Source organism: Myxocyprinus asiaticus, chromosome 25, assembly GCF_019703515.2.
Source record: "Myxocyprinus asiaticus isolate MX2 ecotype Aquarium Trade chromosome 25, UBuf_Myxa_2, whole genome shotgun sequence".
NCBI lineage: Eukaryota > Metazoa > Chordata > Actinopteri > Cypriniformes > Catostomidae > Myxocyprinus > Myxocyprinus asiaticus.
In genome coordinates, this window is record NC_059368.1 from 38,200,809 (window position 1) to 38,224,949 (window position 24,141).

At 38.1% G+C, this 24,141-nt stretch overlaps 1 protein-coding gene across 1 annotated transcript; it reads left to right on the forward strand.

The window, feature by feature from the left end:
• Positions 1–1,278: 1,278 nt before the first annotated feature.
• LOC127416004 (protein phosphatase 1 regulatory subunit 14B-like) lies at positions 1,279–14,900 on the forward strand. Its single transcript, XM_051655081.1, has 4 exons — positions 1,279–1,452; positions 9,771–9,854; positions 11,503–11,535; positions 11,654–14,900. Exons 1-4 carry the CDS (start codon positions 1,279–1,281, stop codon positions 11,711–11,713), a joined length of 351 nt encoding a protein of 116 aa, XP_051511041.1. The 3' UTR covers positions 11,714–14,900.
• Positions 14,901–24,141: the final 9,241 nt, after the last annotated feature.

Here is a 24,141-nt window from a genome sequence, read left to right on the forward strand (position 1 = left end):
TAGTTGTACATCTGGCCTTCTACATCTCTATCTGTCCTTGTTAGAGCCAGTTGTCCTTTGTCTTTGAAGACTGTAGTGTACACCTTTGTATGAAATCTTCAGTTTTTTTGGCAATTTCAAGCATTGTATAGCCTTCATTCCTCAAAACAATGATTGACTGATGAGGTTCTAGAGAAAACTGTTTCTTTTTTGCCATTTTTGACCTAATATTGACCTTAAGACATGCCAGTCTATTGCATACTGTGGCAACTCAAAAGCAAACACAAAGACAATGTTAAGCTTCATTTGACGAACCAAATAGATTTCAACTGTGTCTGATATAATGGCAAGTGATTTTCTAGTACCAAATTAGCAATTTAGCATGATTACTCAAGGATGAGGTGTTGGAGTGATGGTTGCTGGAAATGGGGCCTCTCTAGATTTGTTCAAAAATAACATTTTTCAAATAGTGATGGTGCTGTTTTTTACATCAGTAATGTCCTGACTATACTTTGTGATCAGTTGAATGCCACTTAGATGGATTAAAGTACCAATTTCCTTTCGAAACAGCAAAATCTGTACATTATTCCAAACTTTTGTAATAAAAGTGTATATACTGCCAGTGTGTGTATATATATATATATATATATAAAAGAAAAGAAAAATCTTGAAACAGAAAGTGTGTAAAAGGTAACACAAGAATATCAAACCACTGAATATTATGTTTTTATTTGGTGGTTTGGAATGCATGTGCAGGTTTTATTGTGTTCACAACTATAAAAAAAAAAAAAAAGTGGTATTTGAATTTAGTTTGGAGGATAGAATTCACAAAAAAATAAAAAATAAAAAAATAAAAATTCTATAAGGTTTCTAAAAAGATTATAATTTATAAGGGTTTTGAGGTAGTTATTTGAAAACAACATGCATAACCTCTACTAGAGAACAAAAAAAAAAAAAAAAAAAAAACATATTTGTGTACCTGTCCCCATGTGACAACCAGCCGTGGTCTCCTGTGTAATTGTGTTGCAGTGACAGATTAGTTTGCTTGATGTCTTTCCTGATTTTTTTTTTTTTTTCTCCCTTCTTATGGAACAATCCTGAGCAAGTACATAAAACTAAGGAAATGTAAGTGAAATGAAGATGAAAAGCTGAGAAGGGAGATGGAAAGAGAGGTGGAGCTCCCTGCCAGCTGGGAGTAAAAAGGGACAGAGAGAGAGAGAGAGAGAGAGAGAGAGACTTTTTTGTATCAAGTTTCCTCCATACTGTCTTTCTTCAAGGCAGTGAGAGCGTTTCACAGGCATGAGTCAGCCCAGAGTGATGTTCCACACTCCAACAAGGGAGGAGGAGGACAATAAAGCCCCTCAGCGCAGGCTTGGGAAGCTGACTGTCAAATACGACCGTAAGGACCAGCAGCGGAGGCTGGACATCGAGGAATGGATTGATAGTCAGTTGCATCTGCTGTTTGACTGCGAGGTGAGGCACATCAATTTATTGGAGGGATACACTGATGACTGACTAGTATTTAACATGCAGATTTTAAACAAAGAGAGTAAGATTGCAGAGGTAAACTGTTCTGTGTTGCCTTAAAGGAATAGTTCACCCAGAAATGTAAATTCTCTCATTTTCATGCCACAGATGTGTATGACTTTCTTTATTTCGCTGAACTAAAAAAAAAAAAAAATTATATATATATATACAGTGCATCCAGAAAGTATTCACAGCGCTTCACTTTTTCCACATTTTGTTTTGTTACAGCCTTATTCCAAAATTGATTAAATTCATTATTTTCCTCAAAATTCTACAAACAATACCCCATAATGCCAATGTGAAAGAAGTTTTTGAAATCTTTGCAAATGTATTAAAAATAAAAAACGAAAAAATAAGATAAAATCACATGTACATAAGTATTCACAGCATTTGCTCAATACTTTGTTGAAGCACCTTTAGTACCAATTACAGCCTCAAGTCTTTGAGTATGATGCTACAAGCTTGGCACACCTATTTTTGGGCAGTTTCTCCCATTCTTCTTTGCAGGACCTCTCAAGCTCCATCAGGTTGGATGGGGAGCGTCAGTGCACAGCCATTTTCAGATCTCTCCAGAGATGTTCAATCGGGTTCAAGTCTGGGCTCTGGCTGGGCCACTCAAGGACATTCACAGAGTTGTCCCGGAGCCACTCCTTTGTTATCTTGGCTGTGTGCTTAGGGTCGTTGTCCTGCTGAAAGATGAACCTTTGCCCCAGTCCGAGGTCCAGAGCAGGTTTTCATCAAGGATGTCTCTGTACATTACTGCATTCATCTTTCCCTCGATCCTGACTAGTCTCCCAGTTCCTGCCGCTGAAAAACATCCCCACAGCATGATGCTGCCACCACCATGCTTCACTGTAGGGATGGTATTGGCCTGGTGATGAGCGATGCCTGGTTTCCTCCAGACATGATGCTTGACATTCAGGCCAAATAATTCAATCTTTGTTTCTCATGGTCTGAGAGTCCTTCAGGTGCCTTTTGGCAAACTCCAGGCGGGCTGTCATGTGCCTTTTACTGAGGAGTAGCTTCCGTCTGGCCACTCTACTATACAGGCCTGATTGGTGGAGTGCTGCAGAGATGGTTGTTCTTCTGGAAGGTTCTCCTCTCTCCACAGAGAAATGCTGGAGCTTTGTCAGAGTGACCATCGGGTTCTTGGTCATCTCCCTGACTAAGGCCCTTCTCCCCAGATCTCTCAGTTTGGCCAGGCGGCCAGCTCTAGGAAGAGTCCTGGTGGTTCTAAACTTCTTCCATTTACGGATGATGGAAGCCACTGTGCTCATTGGGACCTTCAATACTGCAGAACTTTTTCTGTACCCTTCCCCAGATCTGTGCCTTGATACAATCCTGTCTCAGAAGTCTACAGACAATTCCTTGGACTTCATGGCTTGGTTTGTGCTCTGACATACACTGTTAACTGTGGGACCTTATATAGACAGGTGTGTGCCTTTCCAAATCATGTCCAATCAACTGAATTTACTACAGGTGGACTCCAATCAAGTTGTAGAAACATCTCAAGGATGATCAGTGGAAACAGGATGCACCTGAGCTCAATTTTGAGTGTCATGGCAAAGGCTGTGAATACTTTTGTACATGTGATTTGTTTTGTTTTTTATTTTTAATAAATTTGCAAAGATTTCAAACAAACTTCTTTCACGTTGTCATTATGGGGTATTGTTTGTAGAATTTTGAGGAAAATAATGAATTTAATCCATTTTGGAATAAGGCTGTAACATAACAAAATGTGGAAAAAGTGAAGCACTGTGAATACTTTCCGGATGCACTGTATATTTTTAGAAAGATATTTCTGCTCTGTTGGTCCATACAATGCAAATGAATTGTGGCCAGAACTTCAAAGCTCAAAAAGCATATAAAGGAAGCATAAAAGTATCCATACGACTCCAGTGATTTAATCCATGCCTTCAGAAGTGATATGATAGGTGTGGGTGAGAAACAGATCAATATTTAAGCCCTTTTTAATATTTTTTTTCTTTAACCAGCCCTACTAAGCATGTGCATATCACCACCTACTGGGCAGGGAGGAGAATTTATAGTAAAAAGGACTTAAATATTTATTTTTTTCTCACCCACACCTATCATATCACTTCTGAAAATATGGATTAAAACACTGCAGTCATACGGATTACATTTATGATGCGTTTATATGCTTTTTAGAGTTTCAAAGTTCTGGCCACCATTCACTTTTTCCATATACATGGTTCTTTTTGTAGCTTGACAGCCTCTGGTCCCCATCCACTTTCATTATATTGTAACAGCTCAGAAATTAAGCTAAACTTCTTTGGTGTCTCAAGAAAGAAAGTTTGGAATGACATTAGGGTGAGTAAATGATGATTTTTTTTTTTTGTTTGGGGGGGGGGCTCTCATGAATGGATGACCTACTTTAGAGTATTTATCAGACTATGAAAGCTGGCACTGACTGTTCCATAATAATGCCAGTTCAATGCACCACCTTGTCTAAGTGCCAGCACATCAATTTCACTACAAAGAAGCTTATGATTACATGTTTGAGCCATGAATACTGGGTTTCCCATGATAGCAAATCTACTAAGATCTTTTCAACAACCATCACACCATAGAGCACACTCACATAAGCTTCTATAATCATTCTAGCAAACACCTACAAAGAGACCTGGTTGGATATCTGTCCCTTTGAATGTGGTATAGTGACAATTTGATTAGAGCCGCATGACACTGACGTTAAAGGGATAGTTCACCCAAAAATGAAAATTCTCTCATTATTTACTCACCCTCATGATATCCCAGGTGACTTTCTTTCTTCACCAGAACACATTTGAAGAAAATTAGGAAATAATCTCAGCTCAGTAGGTCCTTAAAATGCAAGTGAATGGAGATTTCTCTTTTGAAGCTCCAAAAATCACAGACAGTCAGTAGAAACATCATCCATACGACACCAGCTGTTAAATTAATGTCTTCTAAAGTGACATGATCGCTTTTGGTGCGAAAAAAGATTTAAGTACTTTTTAACTATAATCCAATGCTTCACGAGAGGGTGGACTACATTGGCATGACAAAATATGAAATTGAAAAAAACTATTTTTTTGCTGGGTATCAGGAGGATATATATTACGATTTCACCATTTCTAACTAAATTTAACAATTGTCATGAGACTATGGTGCATAATCCTTACAACATTGTGGTTTATCATGCACAAACTATATAAATAACTGTAGAAATAAATTCATCAGCTAAAGCTGCTTAACTAGCCAACAAATATGTATAACACTCCTATTATGACAGTTTGTATTAAACAACTTTTTTAATCTGCATGTGGACAGTTGCTGAAGCCCAGCTCACACTATATATCATAATATCGTTCATGTACAGAACTCCACAATACGCCGTGCTTCTCTTCTCCCCAGTTGGTCATGGGAATTTCTCTCCCTGATTGTCTGGAGGAAATACTGTACTTGTTTCTTTGTCAGTGAATGAAACTCCCTGTGTGAGGAGGACATGACCGAGCATGGGGGTTATTCACATGCTTCCAATGCAACTCTAATGAGCCAGTGGAGAGCATGGCTCCTTTTGAGGACACTAAAATAATGGACAAAACAGTTGTCTGTGTATTTCCAATTTTAAAATACATCTCCTATCCAGTTTAATATGCAGAGTCACCTATACTGTACAGTAAGTTGAGTTCCCTGAAAAGCGGTCCAACCAGCACAACAGCAGCACTGCTTCAACCAATGGTGTGAGTTTGGGGCGGGGCTATCTGTTTTCCGACCAGTGGCAGATGGGGGAGTGCTTGAGAAACTTGTTTGAAAACGGTCATATTTTTGCAGTTTTGTTTGTGGTGAAGAAATGACACACTGCACCTTTAAGGAGGTGTTTGAAATATTGTATCTTACATGAGCTCAAGTATTTGATTGACAATATTCTTTTTGTTCAATATTCATTCTGAGACATAATATTCTGATAATTGCAGGGTTTTTTATTTTTTATTTTATTTTTGCAACTGTAAACCACAAACCAGTTCACAAAGCAGTAAAATTCAATGCTTTATATAAAAATCAGTTTGACAGCTATAAGATCAAAGTGGATCCACTTCAAATCAGATAGATTCACTTCCATGAGAATTCCCATGAGCATGATGAATCATCATAAGTGAGCTAAAGCCATTAAAGTTTTTCTATTTTTCTGTGTTGATGGCTATTTTGGCACAGCTGCTAAAAAAAATAAGGCTGTTCCGATGGCAGTCTGTTGCCTTCATTAAATAACCTTTACTGCTTTACTACTGAACTTCTGTAAGCTACCAACTGGACCTCTCCCCATTGAATTAAAGACAGTTCACTCAAAAATTATCACTCACCCTCATGTTGTTCCAAACCCATATGATTTTCTTTCTTCCATGGAACACCAGAGGAGGAGTTTAGCGGAATGTCTGAGCTGCTCTCTTCTAAAAGTGGATGGGGACCAGGGGCTGTCGAGTTACAAAAATGCACCATAAAAGCATGATAAAAGTGGTCAATATGCCTTGTGCACTATAATCCAGGTCTTCTTAAGCCATATGATAGCTTTGTGTGAGGAACAGACTGACATTTAAGCTGTTATTCACAAAAAATATTGCTTGACAGTTATGGCCACCATTCACTGTCATTGTTTGTACACAAAAGAGAAGCTTGGGCATCGCTTGGACTAAAAATAAGGTTTCTAAAGATATGAGTGTGTGCAAATGAAAGAATTTTCATTTTTGGGTGAACTATCCCTTTAATGTTAGTTAATCACATGTATCCTGAGAGTCTGTTTTGACTCTCAATACATCATTATTATAAGAGGGCATAAACTGATAAAAAGTGTTCATGTCATCAACATTAAAACAAAGTTGTGGTAAGTCATTGTAATTGTATATTGGTGCTCCACCATTGAGCCAGTGTACAGTATCAATGCAATTCAGGGTCAGAGCGGAGGCAGAGGGCATGCTGGGTAATGCCTAGCTTTCAAGACTCAAGAACATATAGTACTGTGTCCTAAACAAAGTATATGTTCGTCATTGTGAGACTGAAAAATGCTGCTTTTCTGCAACTAGTCAGTATTCTGTCTGCTGTGGCTTTCACTTACAAAGCATATTTAGTGTACAGCTACAGTACAAGGTTGTTCTGTATGCAATTATTAATGGTCGGCACAGAGACTAAAGGTATATTTGCATGCTGATAGTAGCACTTTGGACTTCTTTTCCAGTACAGTAGCTGCTTTTCACATAAAAAAATAAATAAAAAGAAAATAAATAAATGCATTCTTTTTTAACAAACAAGCACATTGCTTCAGCTCGGATATAGCCTGTGAAACACCACAAGGGGCAAATTCACAGTTGTGCCACTTTTGCACATGAAACCTGGATCTTATTCACTAACCACCTGCCATTCAGTTTAAACAGGCACAAAATGAGCTAAAAAATAAAGGGATAGTTCACCCAAAAATAAAAATTCAATCATCATTTACTCACCCTTATGCCATCTATTCCAAAACCGTTTTTCAAACCTATCAACCCATCTAAACCCAAACGTTTTTTCCTCTATGGAACACAAAAGAAAATTTAGCCTCAGTCACCATTCACTTTCACTGACTATGCAATGACAGTGAATGGTTACTGACAATAACATTCTAAGATAAATATTTAAGTACTTTTTAATTATAAATCGGTCAGCAGCAGTATGAGCGTGTGACATAATTGTGAGAACGCTGAGTTCATGTGGTCTCTCGTGTGAGGAATTTGTGTTGGCATGTTACGGATGTAATCTCACATTCTTCTCTCGGTAGAGACATCCAGGATAAGCAACAAATGCACCATTGTGAGTAAAGAAACAGATAAATACAGATTGAAACCAAAACCAACAAAGCTTCTGTACAGCGTTCCTCCTTCTCAGTTGTAAACAGAGCTGCTCTTCCTGGTGTGTTGCACATGCGTTAGTTCTCGTGTGAACATGTCAACGCGATTACGTCACACAAGCATACCGCTGCTAACCGGAAGCAATGCTTTATAGTTAAATATGTAAATGTTGATCTTTTTCACACCAAAAGCGATCATTTTGCTTTATAAGACATTAATTTAACCGCTGGAGTCGTATGGATGACGTTTATGCTGACCGTCTGTGATATTTGGAGCTTCAAAAGTCGGATCACCATCCACTTGCATTTTAAGGACCTACTGAGCTAAAATATTTCTCTATTTCTCTTCAAATGTGTTCAGTATAAGAAAGGGAGTCATACATTCCTGGGATATCATGAGGGTGAGTAAATGATTAGAACATTTTTGGGTGAACTAACCCTTTAAAGGAAGAGTTCACCCAAAAATGAAAACTCTCTCATCATTTACTCACCCTTATCCCGTCTCAAACTCATATGACTTTCATCTAATTTTTTCATAGAGATATGATGTGCTTAAATCCACACAATGCAAGTCAATGGGGTCCAAAACTTTCAAGCTCCAAAAAGGACATAAAGGCTTCAGCATAATGGTAATCCATACGACTCATGTGATTAAACCCATATACTCTGAAGCGATACAATCTGTTTTGGGTGAGAAACAGACCAAAATGACTCCTTTTTCAAATTGTTTCTGTTCCTAAGAAAAAGGAAGTCATAGGAGTTTGGGACGGCATAACGGTGATTAAATGAGAGAATTATAATTTTTGGGTGAACTATTCCTTTAATGTTGCGCTATTACCGCCCAGGGAAAGCAAGCAGTCAACAGAACTGTATTAAAAAGAGATGCTTTGCCTGATTACCTGATTTGCATGATCCCTTTAGTGATTTGGGTGCTAAAACAACACAAACAGATCACACAAATAAAACACATTATAAGTAAGGTGCATTTTATTCTTAGTGAATTCCCCCAAGTATTAAAGAGCCCATATTATGCTAATTTACAGGTTCATGATTTTATTTTGGGGGTCTGCTAGAATAATTTTACATGCTTTAATGTTCAAAAACATATTCTTTTTCTCATACTGTACATTGCTGCTAAACCTATTTTCATCCTCTGCTCAAACGCTCTGATTTAGGTCCTGTCTCTTTAAAGCCCGCTTTCCGAAAAGCCCAGTCTGCTCTGATTGGTCAGCTGGCCCAGTCTGTTGTGATTGGTCAACCACGTAGAGTGTGTGTCGGAAATGTAACACCCCTTACCATAACTGAATTTCAGGCTTCCTTAACAGCTGTAAACACTATTGTACTAAGGTAACAATGGCGTCGGTTTTTGCCATACCAATTTGAGTCAGAGTCCGATAATGTAGGTTTGGAAGAACAAGCTGATCGACCCGAACCACCTTCGCAAGCATGACTTGAGCAGGACGTTTCACAGTGGTAAGTTTTAATTTTGTAGCTTTTTTACAAGTACACTGTTAGTGTATAGTGAAAGTTAGTGAGCAAGTTAGCTATGGACTACCGTGGATAGCGGCCGTAACATTACAGCTTGTAATTATATAATTATATAAGACTCTTGAGATCGACCATTTTGTTACACAAAAGCCGGCCCACAGCTGAATAGTAAACCCTTACCAAAACAATAACATTAAATAGCAAGTTAGCCGTGGACTGCAGACGTAAAATTACCATTTGTAAAAATAAATCCATCTCCACACTTGAATATCACTATTCATGATAGTAAGAACAACAAACAATCTGCATAATTCTACACAACTGTAGGTAAAAGTGGGCCTGCAGCTGATTAGCAAAACTATTTCAACACAATAACATTAGCTAGCAGGTTAGCAGAGGCCTACAGCTGTGCACTGGTTGTACACCGTAGCTACAACACAAAACTCTGCATTTGAACTCTCAGCAGCAGATAAATCCACAAATAATCAAGCATACTTACAGGTTGTGATCCTGAAGCGCAGATTGTCCCAACAAAGTGGGAACTGCACCATCTTTCAGGAGTAACCGACTTGAAAATCCGGCATTGGTTGTGGTTGTACTGCTAAATAATTAAAATACATTTTAACCACTGCTTCTTCAATTTGCCTTTGGAAGAGATTTTGCTTTCGCAGTGAAGAAAACAATGTCTAACAACACTACCCAACACTAACCCAACTCATCCTGGCCTCAGCTATAACTACGTTTGTTTGAGGGCGGGCCAAAGTAGCCCTTAGGCGGCACAAAGAGCTATATTACACACTAAAGGAAAGGTAAAATCCCAAAAAGCATAATAGGGCCTCTTTAAAGTATTTGTAAAGTATTCCCAAGCCCAGTGATACCAAAGCTAAGTTGCATGTGATAAAATCTTCTTTCCCAGGAAGATGACATTCCTCAGCTGGAGATTGACATTGATGAACTGTTGGAACTGTCAGACTGTGAGCAGAGATCAGAACTGCAGGTGGTATGTAATATTCGGTACACATTATCCCGCTCACACATTTTCATAGAAGTAGCCCTTGCTGACTCACCTGAATGTAAAACTATTTTGCAGATTTACTAATAGAGCGCCACAGTGACCATCCAATTTTTTCTGCATCCTTTATATTGCTTTCTTTTTCTACATAGAGATAAATAATAAAAAACTCGATTAAAGAGTTTTATGCATTGAATCAAACCAACCAGCTCTTAAGGAATCACTACATTACACTACAGTTCTTTTACGTCATCGCATAATGACGTCACTACACATAATGCTAATATGCCGGCATCATAGAATACATGCTCAAACACATTCAATAAAGCCATATGTAAGCGCATGATTATTACATATTATTTAATTAAGTTTTAATAATAAGGGGGTTTATTGTCATCAGTGTTTCATTCAGTGATCTTACAATACATCCTACATTAAAGTTTTGCACCTAAAGCAACCGATACTGACACTGATATACAAACGCAGATGTTCTACGTTTCTAAAGCATATAAAATTATTAAACTAGTTTTAATCAACTCACCCTTTTTTTATGATCCAGCTCATAACAACTTCAAATATAATCTGCATGCACAATATTCAATAGTAAAATTAATTTACATCTCTCGATTGAAACGTTCAAGTTCATTCAAGTCCTCAGTTCACGCATGCTCATCAGCAGCTCAATGATCAGCAGTTCTCAGTATTATGTCCGAAAGAGGCAATTCTCAGTTCAGTGTACTGTTGGCTCGTGAGCTGCTGTCCCCAGATCAGTGTACTGTTGACTCAAGAACTGTTGACCGGATCATCTTCATAATTTGATAAAACGGTAATACAATCAAGTCATAAACATATTTCCAGTAAGTTTTATTTGTTAAATTTTCTGCTGTTCAGCAAAATACACCAGAAACATTCATTTTGCCCCTTAATCACACGCATGCTTAATGTCAGCAGCTCATTGGTTCTCAGTATGTCGGACACCTCTGAAAGAGGCGATTCTCAGTTCAGTGTACTGTTGACTCGAGAATTGTTACGAGCGACTCATTGTACTGTTGACTCGAGAACTGTTGTGACATGAGTGTTCAGTCCAATATGTGAATAACTTGGAGTGGTTCATTGCAAAGAAGAGCTGGGAAAAGCAGATATCACCAATTCTAGGATCATATTACTCCCGGTTATCGGTTCATTTCGAGTCAGAGTGTCAGGCACATCCAAGAGACAGGTTAAGATAGAGTAACTTGTGGATCAGTGTTAACTCACGATGCAAACTTTTCAAATGATTCAGTCCAATTTGGTGAACGATTAGTTCACAAACTGGACATCACTAATGCCTACTTGAAATCGATCTACGCTTTCCGAATGAGCTCCCCCAGTGGTTGAAGTTGGAACTATATTTGTGCGCATGCTAACCTTCGATCCTTGCACAACTGAACTCTTTCACTTACTTCTTTGAATGGATATGATGTGAAAGGCACAGCACATCTAATTTTCAGAAACATTTGAGTACGAAAAACATTCAGAACTCTCACACTGATTTCCCGTGTGATCATGTTTCACTCTACTGTTTTATTCTCTCTATTCTCCACTGCTGATGGTGAAAATTTGTTTTAACATAGTAGGATTTTTATTATTTTCACAGGACTTTCTCTGCGATTGTGGCAAACCTAATGAGGTAATAAAAGGATGCATGAAAGACAAAATAAACTCTTAACAAGTCAAATACCACCAAGCACAGTAATGTCTTTATTTTTTAAGGCCATTCTTAACGACATCTTTCTGTTTCCTCACAGGACTTTATTGATGGATTGCTATATCGTATAAAAGGACTTCGCATCATATCATCACTTTAAGAAAATGAATTCAAGGACCTACAGAAGCTTTTATGGACTAATGTGAAAGAATATAGCCCAGTTCACTCTTTAAAATGAAGGTTGCATCACAAAGGGTTTCATATAGCCCCTTTCCCACATATATAGTTGCGGTGTTTTCCCCTTAGTAACCTTCTCGATGAGAACTCAAGAGGAATGGCACACCCAAGGACACTTTTACCTCTTGCATTTGCCAGGGTTCCCAATGTCATGGAACACCTGGAAATATCAGGAAATTTTAAAATGGTGATTTCCAGATCTGGAAAACTCATGGAAAAATCATGAAATATTTTTTATAGAATACCTGACCAATAGAGACAACAACGTTCCACTAATCCCCGCCCATTTTAGGATTCACTTTTTCAGGCTAATTGTCATTTACCCGCTTATTTCAGTGATGTGTGTCTCTCTTTACTAATTTTCATGTAACCTACTTTAGGATGTAAAATTAGCTTTTACAGTTAAGTTTAGCATGCCAGGATAGTGCACCTTTAACAATGCCTTGCTCAGCATGGCAAGGTATGAAAAATGGCTGGCAAAGTATCGGGATCCTACGGTGGGTACGGGAAGGGACCGATTAGATTCACTTAGATTTGTCTTACCACATTATAGTAACTTGTGGGAATGTGATAATATGTTGTGGCCTAATGTGATAATCTCGTTCCCTAGACAAAATATTTTTTTGTTGATGTAAAGGGCTAAAAAAGACCTATATGAAGTCAGCTAAAGATAGTTTAAGGCTCGATATTCGTTGGATATTCTTCCCACGCTCTCTGAAGGCGACAAAAATATCGTTTGAACAGTTGGCCTAAAGGGTATATAACTGTACTACAAGGGCCATAAAGCACTGTACACAGAACAGTCATCACTTGGTGTGGCTGCAGAATTATGACTGAACGTGCACCGATGTGCTTTCATTGCCTAGCATACGCAAGGGACCATCTGAAAATTCCACCCACTATGCTGTTAACATGCAAGATAACATAAAAAACCCAGTAAAAGTGCAGTATTTTCACATTTCAAAGGTTGTAGTAAGTTGCCAGTGGATAGACTAATTTGCTACAGGTAAGATTATTAAAGTAAGTGTCACATCATCTGCTGTCTCTTCTCCTAGCCAGTTCACACAATCCTCATACCCTGAATACTAACCCCTCACTGGACTACAACCCCCATCATGCATTGCCTCCTCCCATTATCTCTCACACCTTTTCATTATTACTCATTATCTGTGTATTTAAGCCCTGGAGTTCTATCATTCTGTGCGAAGTCTTGCCAGTTCTTTCTCGATTCTTGAGAAACACTGTTGATATTCGAACTCAGCTGCCAAAACAAACACACCCCTCCCTTCAGTGCTCCTTTGGAAGCTCTGCCCCCCACATTCATGCAGGCAAATTAATTCCTTTTACCTTTCGGAGGTCTCTCCACCACTGAAAGGCCTCACCAAAGTTGACGTGGCTCCTAGCCCTCGACTTGTCATAATTCTTTTTTAGTTTATATTCGTCTGACCTTTTTATCTTGGTCTGTTTCTCAGCCATTTGTCCTCCTTGGAGTTTAGAAAGTTTGCATCAGCCAGATTTGCCGTCGCTCTTATAGAGCTTGGGAAACTACGTCACTTCGCATTGCATTCTGGGTAGTTGCCGCCATGTTTTAAGACATGCTCATCAGTTATCAGCGATAATAAACAGAAAAAAAACCAATAATGGACCAAACGAAGACCAAGTGCAAGATTCTATATAGAGAAAAGCTCAACATGGAAGCAAAGTTGTGGTAATCAACGGGCTCGATCCGTACGAAGAGTGGTCCGATGATCTTAACGAGGTACCGCATGGCAGATTCAGCCTCAGGCGCATCAGAGTTGAGAGGAGCATCTGAAAAGGTGAAAGTTTTCTGCAGGTCTGTGGCAGGCAGGGAAGAAGCTGTGTCAGCACACCCATCAGAACCGCAAAACATGGAAGCCCAGTGTAGTACCTGACCTTCACGTCATCTTTTTAAAAAATACTCATCCATCTTCTTTTGAGAGAGTCTCCTGTTCTCCTTAAACAAGTGGTTAATTTCGGCACGCCTGCAGCTACAAAAAATACATTTTTCTGCAGTGTTGTCTTTTGAACCAGTGTCATCAATCTGTGAAGCACCATCTGGTGTTGCAGCTTCATCCATCTCTGGTCAGCTAGATCAAGTGGTGCAGGTGCGGCGTTAGTCCCTGTGACAGCTTGCTGTCTCTGTGTTCTCCGGTTAAACCGCCCAGAGTGCGTTGCTTTAACTTCTGTGTGCCCGAGATGTAATGATGGCACCCAGTCAGGATCACACTATAGCATTTCATAGGCTGGTTTGCCTAAAAAGAAAAGGCTGAATTTATTTGATTAGTTATGTAGCTATGCAGCCAGTTACTAGTGCAAAGTTAGCGGTGTAGCAACAACTCTAGGCCATGTTCGCATTGCTAGCGGTAACAACAAAAACAGTTATATGTGCTCTGATTATATCTTACCTTTGTGAAAATGCCGTGAACAAACAAACATGTGGGAAATGTTGAAGGTGATGTTTTTCCGTCTTACTGCTGCTACCCATGCCATGCGACGCTGCTTTGTTAACTCAGAGACCTGAGTTCCAACGTGTTTGTTTCCAGGCAGGAAAGCTGAAAAATCGCACTCCATTTGAAATACGGTTTTCATGCCGGTCGTGAGTGCGATTATGGCAGTTAATTACAAAAGCATTCACCATTGTTACGTATTTTTATCTGTATAATACAAACTATACCGTCTATTTCCAATACAACAACAGTATCCACCACAGCTTCTGTGTCCTAAAGTCCCAACATGCATTGCGTTGCTGACGTCACGTTCCCAGAACCTACAATGATTTCCCTCTCGCTCTGCCCCCACCCCCCATCCTGTGCACATGCAAAAACCACCCCCTGTTGCTGATTGGCTGGAGTAGTGTTGTGTGGATTGGTCTGATCCACTTTTTGTCCCATTTATAGAGCCAGGGCTGTGTACAAATACTAGATTTTTTTTCAGCCCACCCACAGAACGGACAGCTAGCAGACTGTGAGGATATATTGCAGAATTTGACAACTGTATTGGATTAGAATTACCGAGTGCACCTTTAACAAACACTATATATAAAAACATTAAACTCAAACCAAACTTAAAGGAGATCTTGTGCAGCTGGACCTAAAGACTTTAAAATGTGCAAATGTCATTTAGACAATTGTTGGTGTTTCTTATATATATATATATATATATATATATATATATATATATATATATATATATATATATATATATATATAGTATATTTGAATACTGCATCAGTTTAATTGCACATGCTGGAAAATCTCACCTGTTGTAAATTAGTCTATCCACTTGGAACTTACAAGTTTTAGTTATTTGTAGTAATTTATTAATTAAATGTTTTCAGTTTAACTTATGAAACAATGGTGTTTTTTTTTTGTTTTTTTACAAATTTGCGATTATATGATTTTGGTGCCATTATCAGACTTAAAAGCTAAATGTTTGAGAATGGAAATTAGCTTTCAAGTCATGGAAAGCCATGTAAATTCATTGGTGAATTCATTGAGTGGGAACCCTGATTTGCTCACACACAAAAAAGCCCATTAGTGACGTAATTTTTTTGGACCATTTTTCTTCTGACGTTGTTTGCACGCACGATTCAGTAGCATCAACAACACCGATGGAAGATGCCAGGATCAGAGTTTTACTTTTGTTAGGGCTGTTTTACGCAAACTGTGTCTTCAGGTTACAGTCTTTACGATGACCGTGCATGCGGTGCTGCATCCCTGAAGTTGCAATGAGAGGAGAGATGAGGCACTCAGCCTTTTTTAATCAACAGAAAACATGTTGAAAATGTGCTATAAACATATTTATCAACACAATCTTTAACAATAAAGGCTTTTATAAATTAATATAAAATAGCGTACTTAACTACTCACCCATTGACCTAAAATTAAAAAAAAATAAAAAAAGATGCAAGTTAACCAAGCAGTAACATGCACGCAACACTTTCATAAGTTTTATATTTCAGTTACCCACTCTGGATAAACATCTTATTATTATGCTCGTTTTCCAGGCGCGGCTCGTCTATATGGGCAGGTAGGGCAGATCCCCACCTAAATATTCAACCACTTGGATACATAAATCCATTCTACAAACTGCCAATAATGTAATTTGTTTACCCGTAAATTTGTTCAAAATGCTGACATATGTGTTTAAAAGCATCCCTTGTATAATTTTTTTATTCTTTTTTTTTTTAAGTCATCATGTAGCTGAAACCTCCATTACACTGTGTTTGATAGATACAGTATGTGTGCATGTGGGGCAGAGAATCTGCTGCCCTCCTGAACTCCACAGCGCCCCCATTTTTTCCAATTGAAATCTGTGGTCAAATATGGTACTGCAACGAACCCTAATTGGGATGCATTGGGGGCAGAAATTAATCTGACCTTAAACGTAGTGCCAAACCAAACGTAACTACTTAACTTGACTAAATTTTGTATTAATGTGCGCCAGAAGTGCGAATATGGCGAGCCCAGTCGATGTACACGAGTGTAACAGCGTGTCGTTTCTATTGCAAATTCAGACAAATTGGCCATCAAATAACTTGAACCTGACAAGCCAGAAATAAAGAGTTTGGAAATCAAAAGACATGGGTAGGCGATTAGACATTATATTTATTGTGTGACAAAAAATTGTATGTTAAAAAGCCTTGGCTCTGTGTAAACTAAATAAAATGTTGTTTCTCAGATTTACTTTTTCATTCTCATTTTGCAAGGGGATAGGGTGGTGTAAACAGTAGCATATGTGATTTGTAGCATTCCTTCTGTGAACCTGTATGTATGTTAACCAATGTCTTTGTTTTAATTGTTTTTTTGGTGGTAACCTATGGGGCTCTTTGAAATAATTTAAATGATTTGGCAAAGTGATCTGTAACTGTTCTGCGGTCAAGAACTGGAACTATTTCATAGCCGTGCATTTACTGAAAAATTATTGCACACCTTAACGCCAGTCAACCAATCAGAATCAAGCATTTAACAGACCCGTGGTTTAAAACACTATTAATAGTTAGTTGATAGATAAATACTTTGTTACATAAAAAAGCAGTCATACCATATTTAAAATATTGAATAACATATCCACATTTTGAAGAAAACACATTTACAGATTTAATGCATTCTCAGTATCCAGTTATTACAGTAAACAATCTGTCTTGTGCACAAATGTCTTTATAAACCATAACTAAATCATCTAATAAAAGAATCCTTTTATACAGTCTTATTGAACAGGGCTTCACCCCTGACAAACATTTTCAACCCAGGGACCCTCTGCTCAGATCTCAGGCAACCCAAGGACCACCTAATAAAAAATGCTAGTTTTTAACAGGAACACTGTATTTTAACCTTCATTAACCCTGATAGCACACGCACATCACCCAGACATGTATTAAATGTGTGTGCTCTCGAAGACTGGATTTTTTTCCTGTTGTTTGCGCATCTGCTATGCGTCTATAAGATGTATGTCAATAAGACATTCGGCAGATGTCTTTGAGACATCTATGAGTTAGAATGCTACATTGTAATGTTTCATCCGCTCTTTTTAAGGTGTTTAGCAGATGTTAATTAGAATGCAATGCTTTCCAAATGAAACAGACATTTTTGAGATGTACAGTACGTGTGCTGTCTAGAATAATATTAACAAACATTCGGACATTATGCTATTTCAAGGAACTACCCTTTCCTCCTGTGCTATGTGCTGGATTCATTACCCTGCATTGTCCGTAAGAGAAATATTTGCATGTTTAATGACAGTGCTACGACCTGCCCCAGTCTAGGGTTGGGGAGGAGTAACAAGAGGTTGGGTTTTCCCTTCTCATCATCCTTTTACAGCCAGACTGTCAAACATTAAATCTACTGTCTGACCTGATCACATTTATTGTCCAAGACTAAAGCAGAACTGTAATGATGATCAAATATAAAACTGTATGAATTGCTTGATTGAATAGTAATCCTAAGGCAGCAGCTAACTGAATTTTACACAATAGCTGAAGACAACTGTGGAGAGCGGGACGGGCCGAGCGACGATTGTGCGGAGCGAGGCCGGGATGGATACCCAGAGCGAATTATCCCGCCCAGCTGTTGGTGATTGCGGTGTTGGTGGGCAGCGGATAAAGCTGCATCGAGAGCTGCAGTCGAGAGAGACACCAGGAGAGAGAGAGATACAACGAAGCTGTGTGTGTATGTGGAGCTGAAAAGCACCTTGTTAATGTGTGTCCATGCAGCTGAAAAGCAGTGGTGTTGAATGTCTTTGTTACACTGAAAAGTGCTGACAATAAAGTGTCTTATGTTGGATGTTCAGAAAGTCTACTTCCTTACAACAACTATTATAAAATGGTTCCTTGTGGTGCAGCTGTGAAAAAAAGTGTCCTTTATGCACCAGTACACTGATGGTTCACTAAAATGTTTTCTCAACAACTTCACAAGTTCTTTGTGGAACTTTAAAAGGTTGTCCTAAGGGGGGTGGGCCTGGGTAGTTCAGCGAGTATTGACGCTGACTACCACCCCTGGAGTCACAAGTTCAAATCCAGGGCGTGTTGAGTGACTCCAGCCAAGTCTGAATAACTACATCGCCGTGACTTGGTCAATACAGCAGTTTCTATATTATACAGAATAATACACACATACTCATGAGCCGGACACAGGCCTTGATGACAATGGGCCCCAGTGACTTAAAAACAGTTGTGTAGCAAATTCTGGAAAGAATACAAGAAATTCTGCTAAGTAAACTTAAACTTTTTGAAGAGATATAATTGATGAGAGCCACAGCAAAGAGAGGTAATAATCCCACACATTATCTCTCTGATTTCTCTCTCTCTCACACACAAACACACAGCGCAAGCCTCAAGCCTCCGTTACTAGTTCTAAAATGACGTTTTTGAACTAGCAATCAGCAACTTGGGCTGTGTCAATGCAAGACACTAAACCTGTGGCGGAAGAAAGTAGTTCCACTCACGAGCGTTTTAGGGACAAAAACCAGAAAATGTCTTGAGATGAAACCCTGAAAGATGTCTTAAGGTGTGGTAATTGTGGTTTAAGGAGAATAATTGACTCTGGGCCTTTGAATTATTGAAAAATAACGCACACTTCCACTGCGCATCGTGGCCACATTACCACCTTGGGTTGTGAATTATTTTTCAATAATTCAGCAGTCCGTCATATATTATTCCTTGCGTAACATTTACTGTAACAGCTGTTCATTATGTACATTTTGTTTTGTTTTTGAATAACTGTATTTGATATAGTAATGTTTTTATTACATGTGAGGTGTAATAATGAAAGGGTATATTATCACTACTTTTCACTACGGCATGGTGACAAGCAGCTTATGTTTTACTGTGCAGTGTGTGAACCTGACTTTTATTTTAATAAAAGGAAAAATGCTTGCTGCATGTGTGGTCAGCTCAAGTGTTTTTTGGATTGTTCTGCAGACAAAACATTGATAAAATATCTGTCCAAGAACATTCAGTATACAAAGAACTCCAGACAACATGAGTTGTGGATAATCGGAGGGAGGCATCAACAAGGCGTTTTTGTCCACAGAACTGCCACTCACTGGATGTTTTTTTGTTTTTGGCACCATTTGGAGTAAATTCTAGAGACTGTTTTGTGTGAAAATCCCAGGAGATCAGCAGTTACAGAAATACTCAAACCAGCCCATCTTGCACCAACAATCATGCCACGCTCCAAATCACAGAGATCACATTTTTTTCCCCATTCTGATGGTTGATGTGAACATTAATAGAAGCTCCTCGCCTGTATCTGCATGATTTTATGCACTGCACTGCTGCCACACGATTGGTTGATTAGATAGTCGCATGGATGATAGTTGTCGCCAGATGGGCTGGTTTGAGTATTTCTGTAACTGCTGATCTCCTGGGATTTTCACACACAACAGTCTCTAGAATTTACTCAGAATGGTGCCAAAAACAAAAAGACATCCAGTGAGCGGCAGTTTGGCAGACGGAAATGCCTTGTGTTTTTGTTTTTTTTCTCCCAATTTGGAATGCCCAATTCCCACTACTTAGTAGGTCCTCATGGTGGCTCGGTTACTCACCTCAATCCGGGTGGCGGAGGACAAGTCTCTGTTGCCGCTGCTTTTGAGACAGTCAATCAACGCATCTTATCACGTGGCTCGTTGTACATGACACCGCAGAGACTCACAGCACGGGAAGCTCAAGAAAATAGATTTTTCTTCACACATCACATGTTTCATATGATGTTGACTAAAAAGGTAAAAACAACAACACTTGACAACTTTTACTCAAGTTTCAATTGTAGCAGAAGTTGTTTGTCATGATGAAGGGGTGTAATTTGTATAGAAATTGATTAAAATTTTGAAACAATATGAAAATGATTAATGTTCATTTCACTCTTTTTTTATATTAAATATGTAAAAATATTAATTACATTTTTATTTATCATATTTTAAAGCTGAAACATGTCAAAGTGTCATTTATTTTAAATAAAGATAGCATAAGCACACTTTTCAAGCAAAAAATTAAAAAAAAAATTCACAAAAGTTAGTTTGTTAAACAAAGACACAACACTTCATAAAAAAATGCCTGTGAGTGCATTGCCCTACTGGGCAGTGAGGCATCAAGGCAGCTGTCATAGCTTTCAGATGCAGCAACTGTGTGAAATATATCAAAGTAATATAAAGATGAAAATGATTAGTAGAATATTTCACATTTTCATTTACATTTTCTATATATTCTTTGCAGATGATTTCTTAACAAAGAAACTTACTTACCATGGTTTTCATTTAGCAGGTGCTTTTATCCAAAGCGTTTTACCATACATTTTTACCATTTGATTTACCATTTACCATATTCCTTGATCAACCTTGTGCTGAGTGCCTTAAAAACTTGTACTGCTTAAAATGCTGCTTTTGTAGCTCAGAAGACTTAATTGAGCTCTGAGTTATGTATCTTTTAAATATCAGCTTTGTCTGAGACAAAAGTTAATAGAGTACGATTATAGTGCTATGAAACAAATGTGGACAATATAATTCAGACAATTAAGAAGTGCATCGGCTATCTGGTACTTTAGGTGTCACATTGTCTATTGTTAAGTCTCAAACTGTGAGATTTTCAGCGTTATCGATGCAAACCAGAAATATGTCATAAGTGGTCATAGAGCACAAGTCTTGAATGAACTCAGTTTGTACTTGTTAACAGGGTTGATCTGACTCATGCACAGACTAATTATCCAGAGATATACTGATAAAAATGACGCTGCTTATCATTGTTTTAGCTCAACCTTTTTTTAAATGTTTTATTTGGCCTTATTTTCAATTGTCCTGGATAGATACAGTGCTGTGAAAAAGTATTTGTCCTGATTTCTTCTATTTTTGGTGTATTTTTCATTCTAAATTGTTTAAGATCTTCAAACGAGATATAACATAAAACAAATGCAACCTGAGTAAACACAAACTACAAAAAAGTGATCCAACACCTATATCACCCATGTGAAAAACGAACTGCCCCCTTAAACTTAACAGCTGGTTGTGCCACTTTTAGCAGCAACAACTGAAACTAATAACTGGACCAACCAATAACTGCTTCCGATAACTGGAGATCAGTCTTTCACAATGCTGTGGTGGAATTTTGGCCCACTCTTCTTTGCAGAACTGCTTTAGTTCAGCTACACTGGAGGATTTTCGAGCATGAACTGCCCATTTAAGGTCCTGCCACAGTATCTCAATCGGGTTCAAGTCAGGATTTGACTAGGCCACTCCAGAACTTTAATTTTGCTTCTTTTGAGCCATTCAGAGGAGGTCTTAATCCTATGCTTTGGATCATTGTCTTGCTGCATAATCCAGTTGCGCTTGAGCTTCAACTCACGGACTGATGACCGGTCGTTCTCCTTTAGGAGAAGAGCAGAATTCATGTTTCCCTCAATTATTGCAAGTCGCACTGGCCCTGAAGTAGCAAAGCATCCCCACACCATCACACTACCACCACCATGCTTGACCGTAGGTATGATGTTCTTTTTGTGGAATTCTGTGTTTGAATTACACCAGATGTAACGGGACCCCTGTCTTCCAAACAGTTCCACTTTCAACTCAGTCCACAGAACATTCTCCCAACAGGTTTGAGGATCATCAAGGTGTGTTTTGGTAAAATTCAGACGAGTCTTAATGTTCTTCTGGGTTAGTAGTGGTTTTCACCTCGCCACTCTTCCATGGATGGAATTTTTGCCCAGTGTCTTTCTCATAGTGGAGTCATGAACAGTGACCTTTATTGATGCGAGAGAGGCCTGCAGTTCCTTGGATGTTGTCCTTGGATTTTTTGTGACTCCCTAGATGAGTCATCGCTGTGCTCTTGGAGGAATTTTGGTATGTCGGCCACTTCTGGGAAGGTTCACTACTGTGCCAAGTTTTCTCCATTTGGAGATAATGTCTCTCACTGTGGTTCTTTGGAGTCCCAGAGCCTTTCAAATAGCTTTGTAACCAATCAACTTTTTCATCATTTCTGGAATTTCTTTCGACCTTGTCATAGTGTGCTACTGGGTGAGACCTTTTAGCCAACTTCATGCTGCTTAAAAAGTTCTATTTAGGTGTTGATTTGATTGAACAGGGCTGGCAGTAATCAGGCCTGGGTGTGTCTAGTCCAGCTAAACCCCATTATGAATGCCGTTTCATAGATTTGGGGATTTAGTAACTAAATACTTTTTCACACAGGCCTAGTTGGTATTGGAAAACTTTGTTGCTTCAATAAATAACATTATAATTTAAAAACTATTATGTATTTACTCAGATTGCCTTTGTTTTATGTTAGATTTTGTATGAGATAAAAATCAAAAACAGAAGAAATCATTTACTTTTTCACAGCACTGACAAATTACATACTGTAGCAACAGAACAACCACCAACACCTTTGAAAAACGAAATGCTGTTAAATTCACAAGTCATGAATATAGAACAGTTAAACATTCAAGTTGTATTAGAGCAGTTCGACTTTAAACAGAACAAAGCACAGGACAGCTTCTCTTTATTGGCCAGAAACTCAATAACAAGAAGCAAGACATGCTTCTGCTTTTAAGGTTGATAAGTTAGTCTGGCACTGATCTCATTGCCACTTATTTGTTATAAAATCTAAAAATGAAATAAATGCTAAATATATGTTTTCTATTTGCATGTGTTGCTACTGTTAAACAGTCTGTCAGAGCATATAATTAGAAACAACTTTAACCATGATGAAAGAATGTGCACAGAAAGTTTCTGAATTTCGCCAAAGCAAATGTTCATATAATTTAGCATTACGTCATAGTTTTGAGTTGCAAATGCAACCAATCACCTAAAATGGCTGTAATGATTGACTGGTGGCTCGTTCTTCTTTAGCTTTTTCAAATCTCAAAATTCACTTGGAATTTCCGTTTGATTAAATGCCTTATGTTACTTCAAATCACACTTCGTTTGGAACAATTTGCATTTAGATGTTGATGTTTCAATTTGAATTTGACGTTAAATATATTTCCGCTTGATTTAACCTGTAAAAAATTGGTGTTTGTTGGTGTAACATATTGTCAGGTTGATGTAGTTGTTAAATAACATTTTTACTTAAATAAAACTAGTTAATTTAGTTGTGACCACATGACGCAGATTTTTTTAGGTTACCTTTTTTTTTTAGGTTAGTGTATTCTGTTTCAGACTCAGAATACTGTTTGTCTTGTTGTAGAGGAACTACTTAACTAATTTTTTCCCCTATTGTACTGGAAGTAACATAAAAACATTTCAGCATCTTCAGCGAATCTTCAGTCTTATGTAACTCATCTTGGTGTACTCTTCTCTGAATAAGTTATCTCTTCTCTCAATGACCTCACTCAAAATGATGAAAGCAACACTTCTCAAATCACTATGATTTGCTTAACTGCCTCTCAGGATTCAGCATGGCTGTTAGACTCTGATCAAACCATGTTCCCAATTTGATTGAATTTGAAGAAGCAAAACTAAGCAAAATAAACATTATGCTTTTAAAGTAGTTTCTGAAACCATGGTTTTTAAAAGTTCACCATGAAATTAAAGATTTCAAATCAAAACACACTCATTTCCCATAGGATCCTATAATGATGCTGTAGATCATTCTGGATAGATATTGTGGGATCCTAAATGGTAGAAATGTTCTGTGAACTTTTGCACACTGCCTTGGTTTCACATGATAAGGGTTGTAAATTGGGAGAGGACATGTTCCTTGACAATAATTCTGATTAGGACATGACTCAAATATGTATCACTGCAGAAATCAGTAATTGGCACTAACTGCTGGGATGTGATTTAATTCAGAGCATCTCCTATTTAAATGTTTCAAAAAGTAAGAGGTTTTATAAACTGGATAGTTCT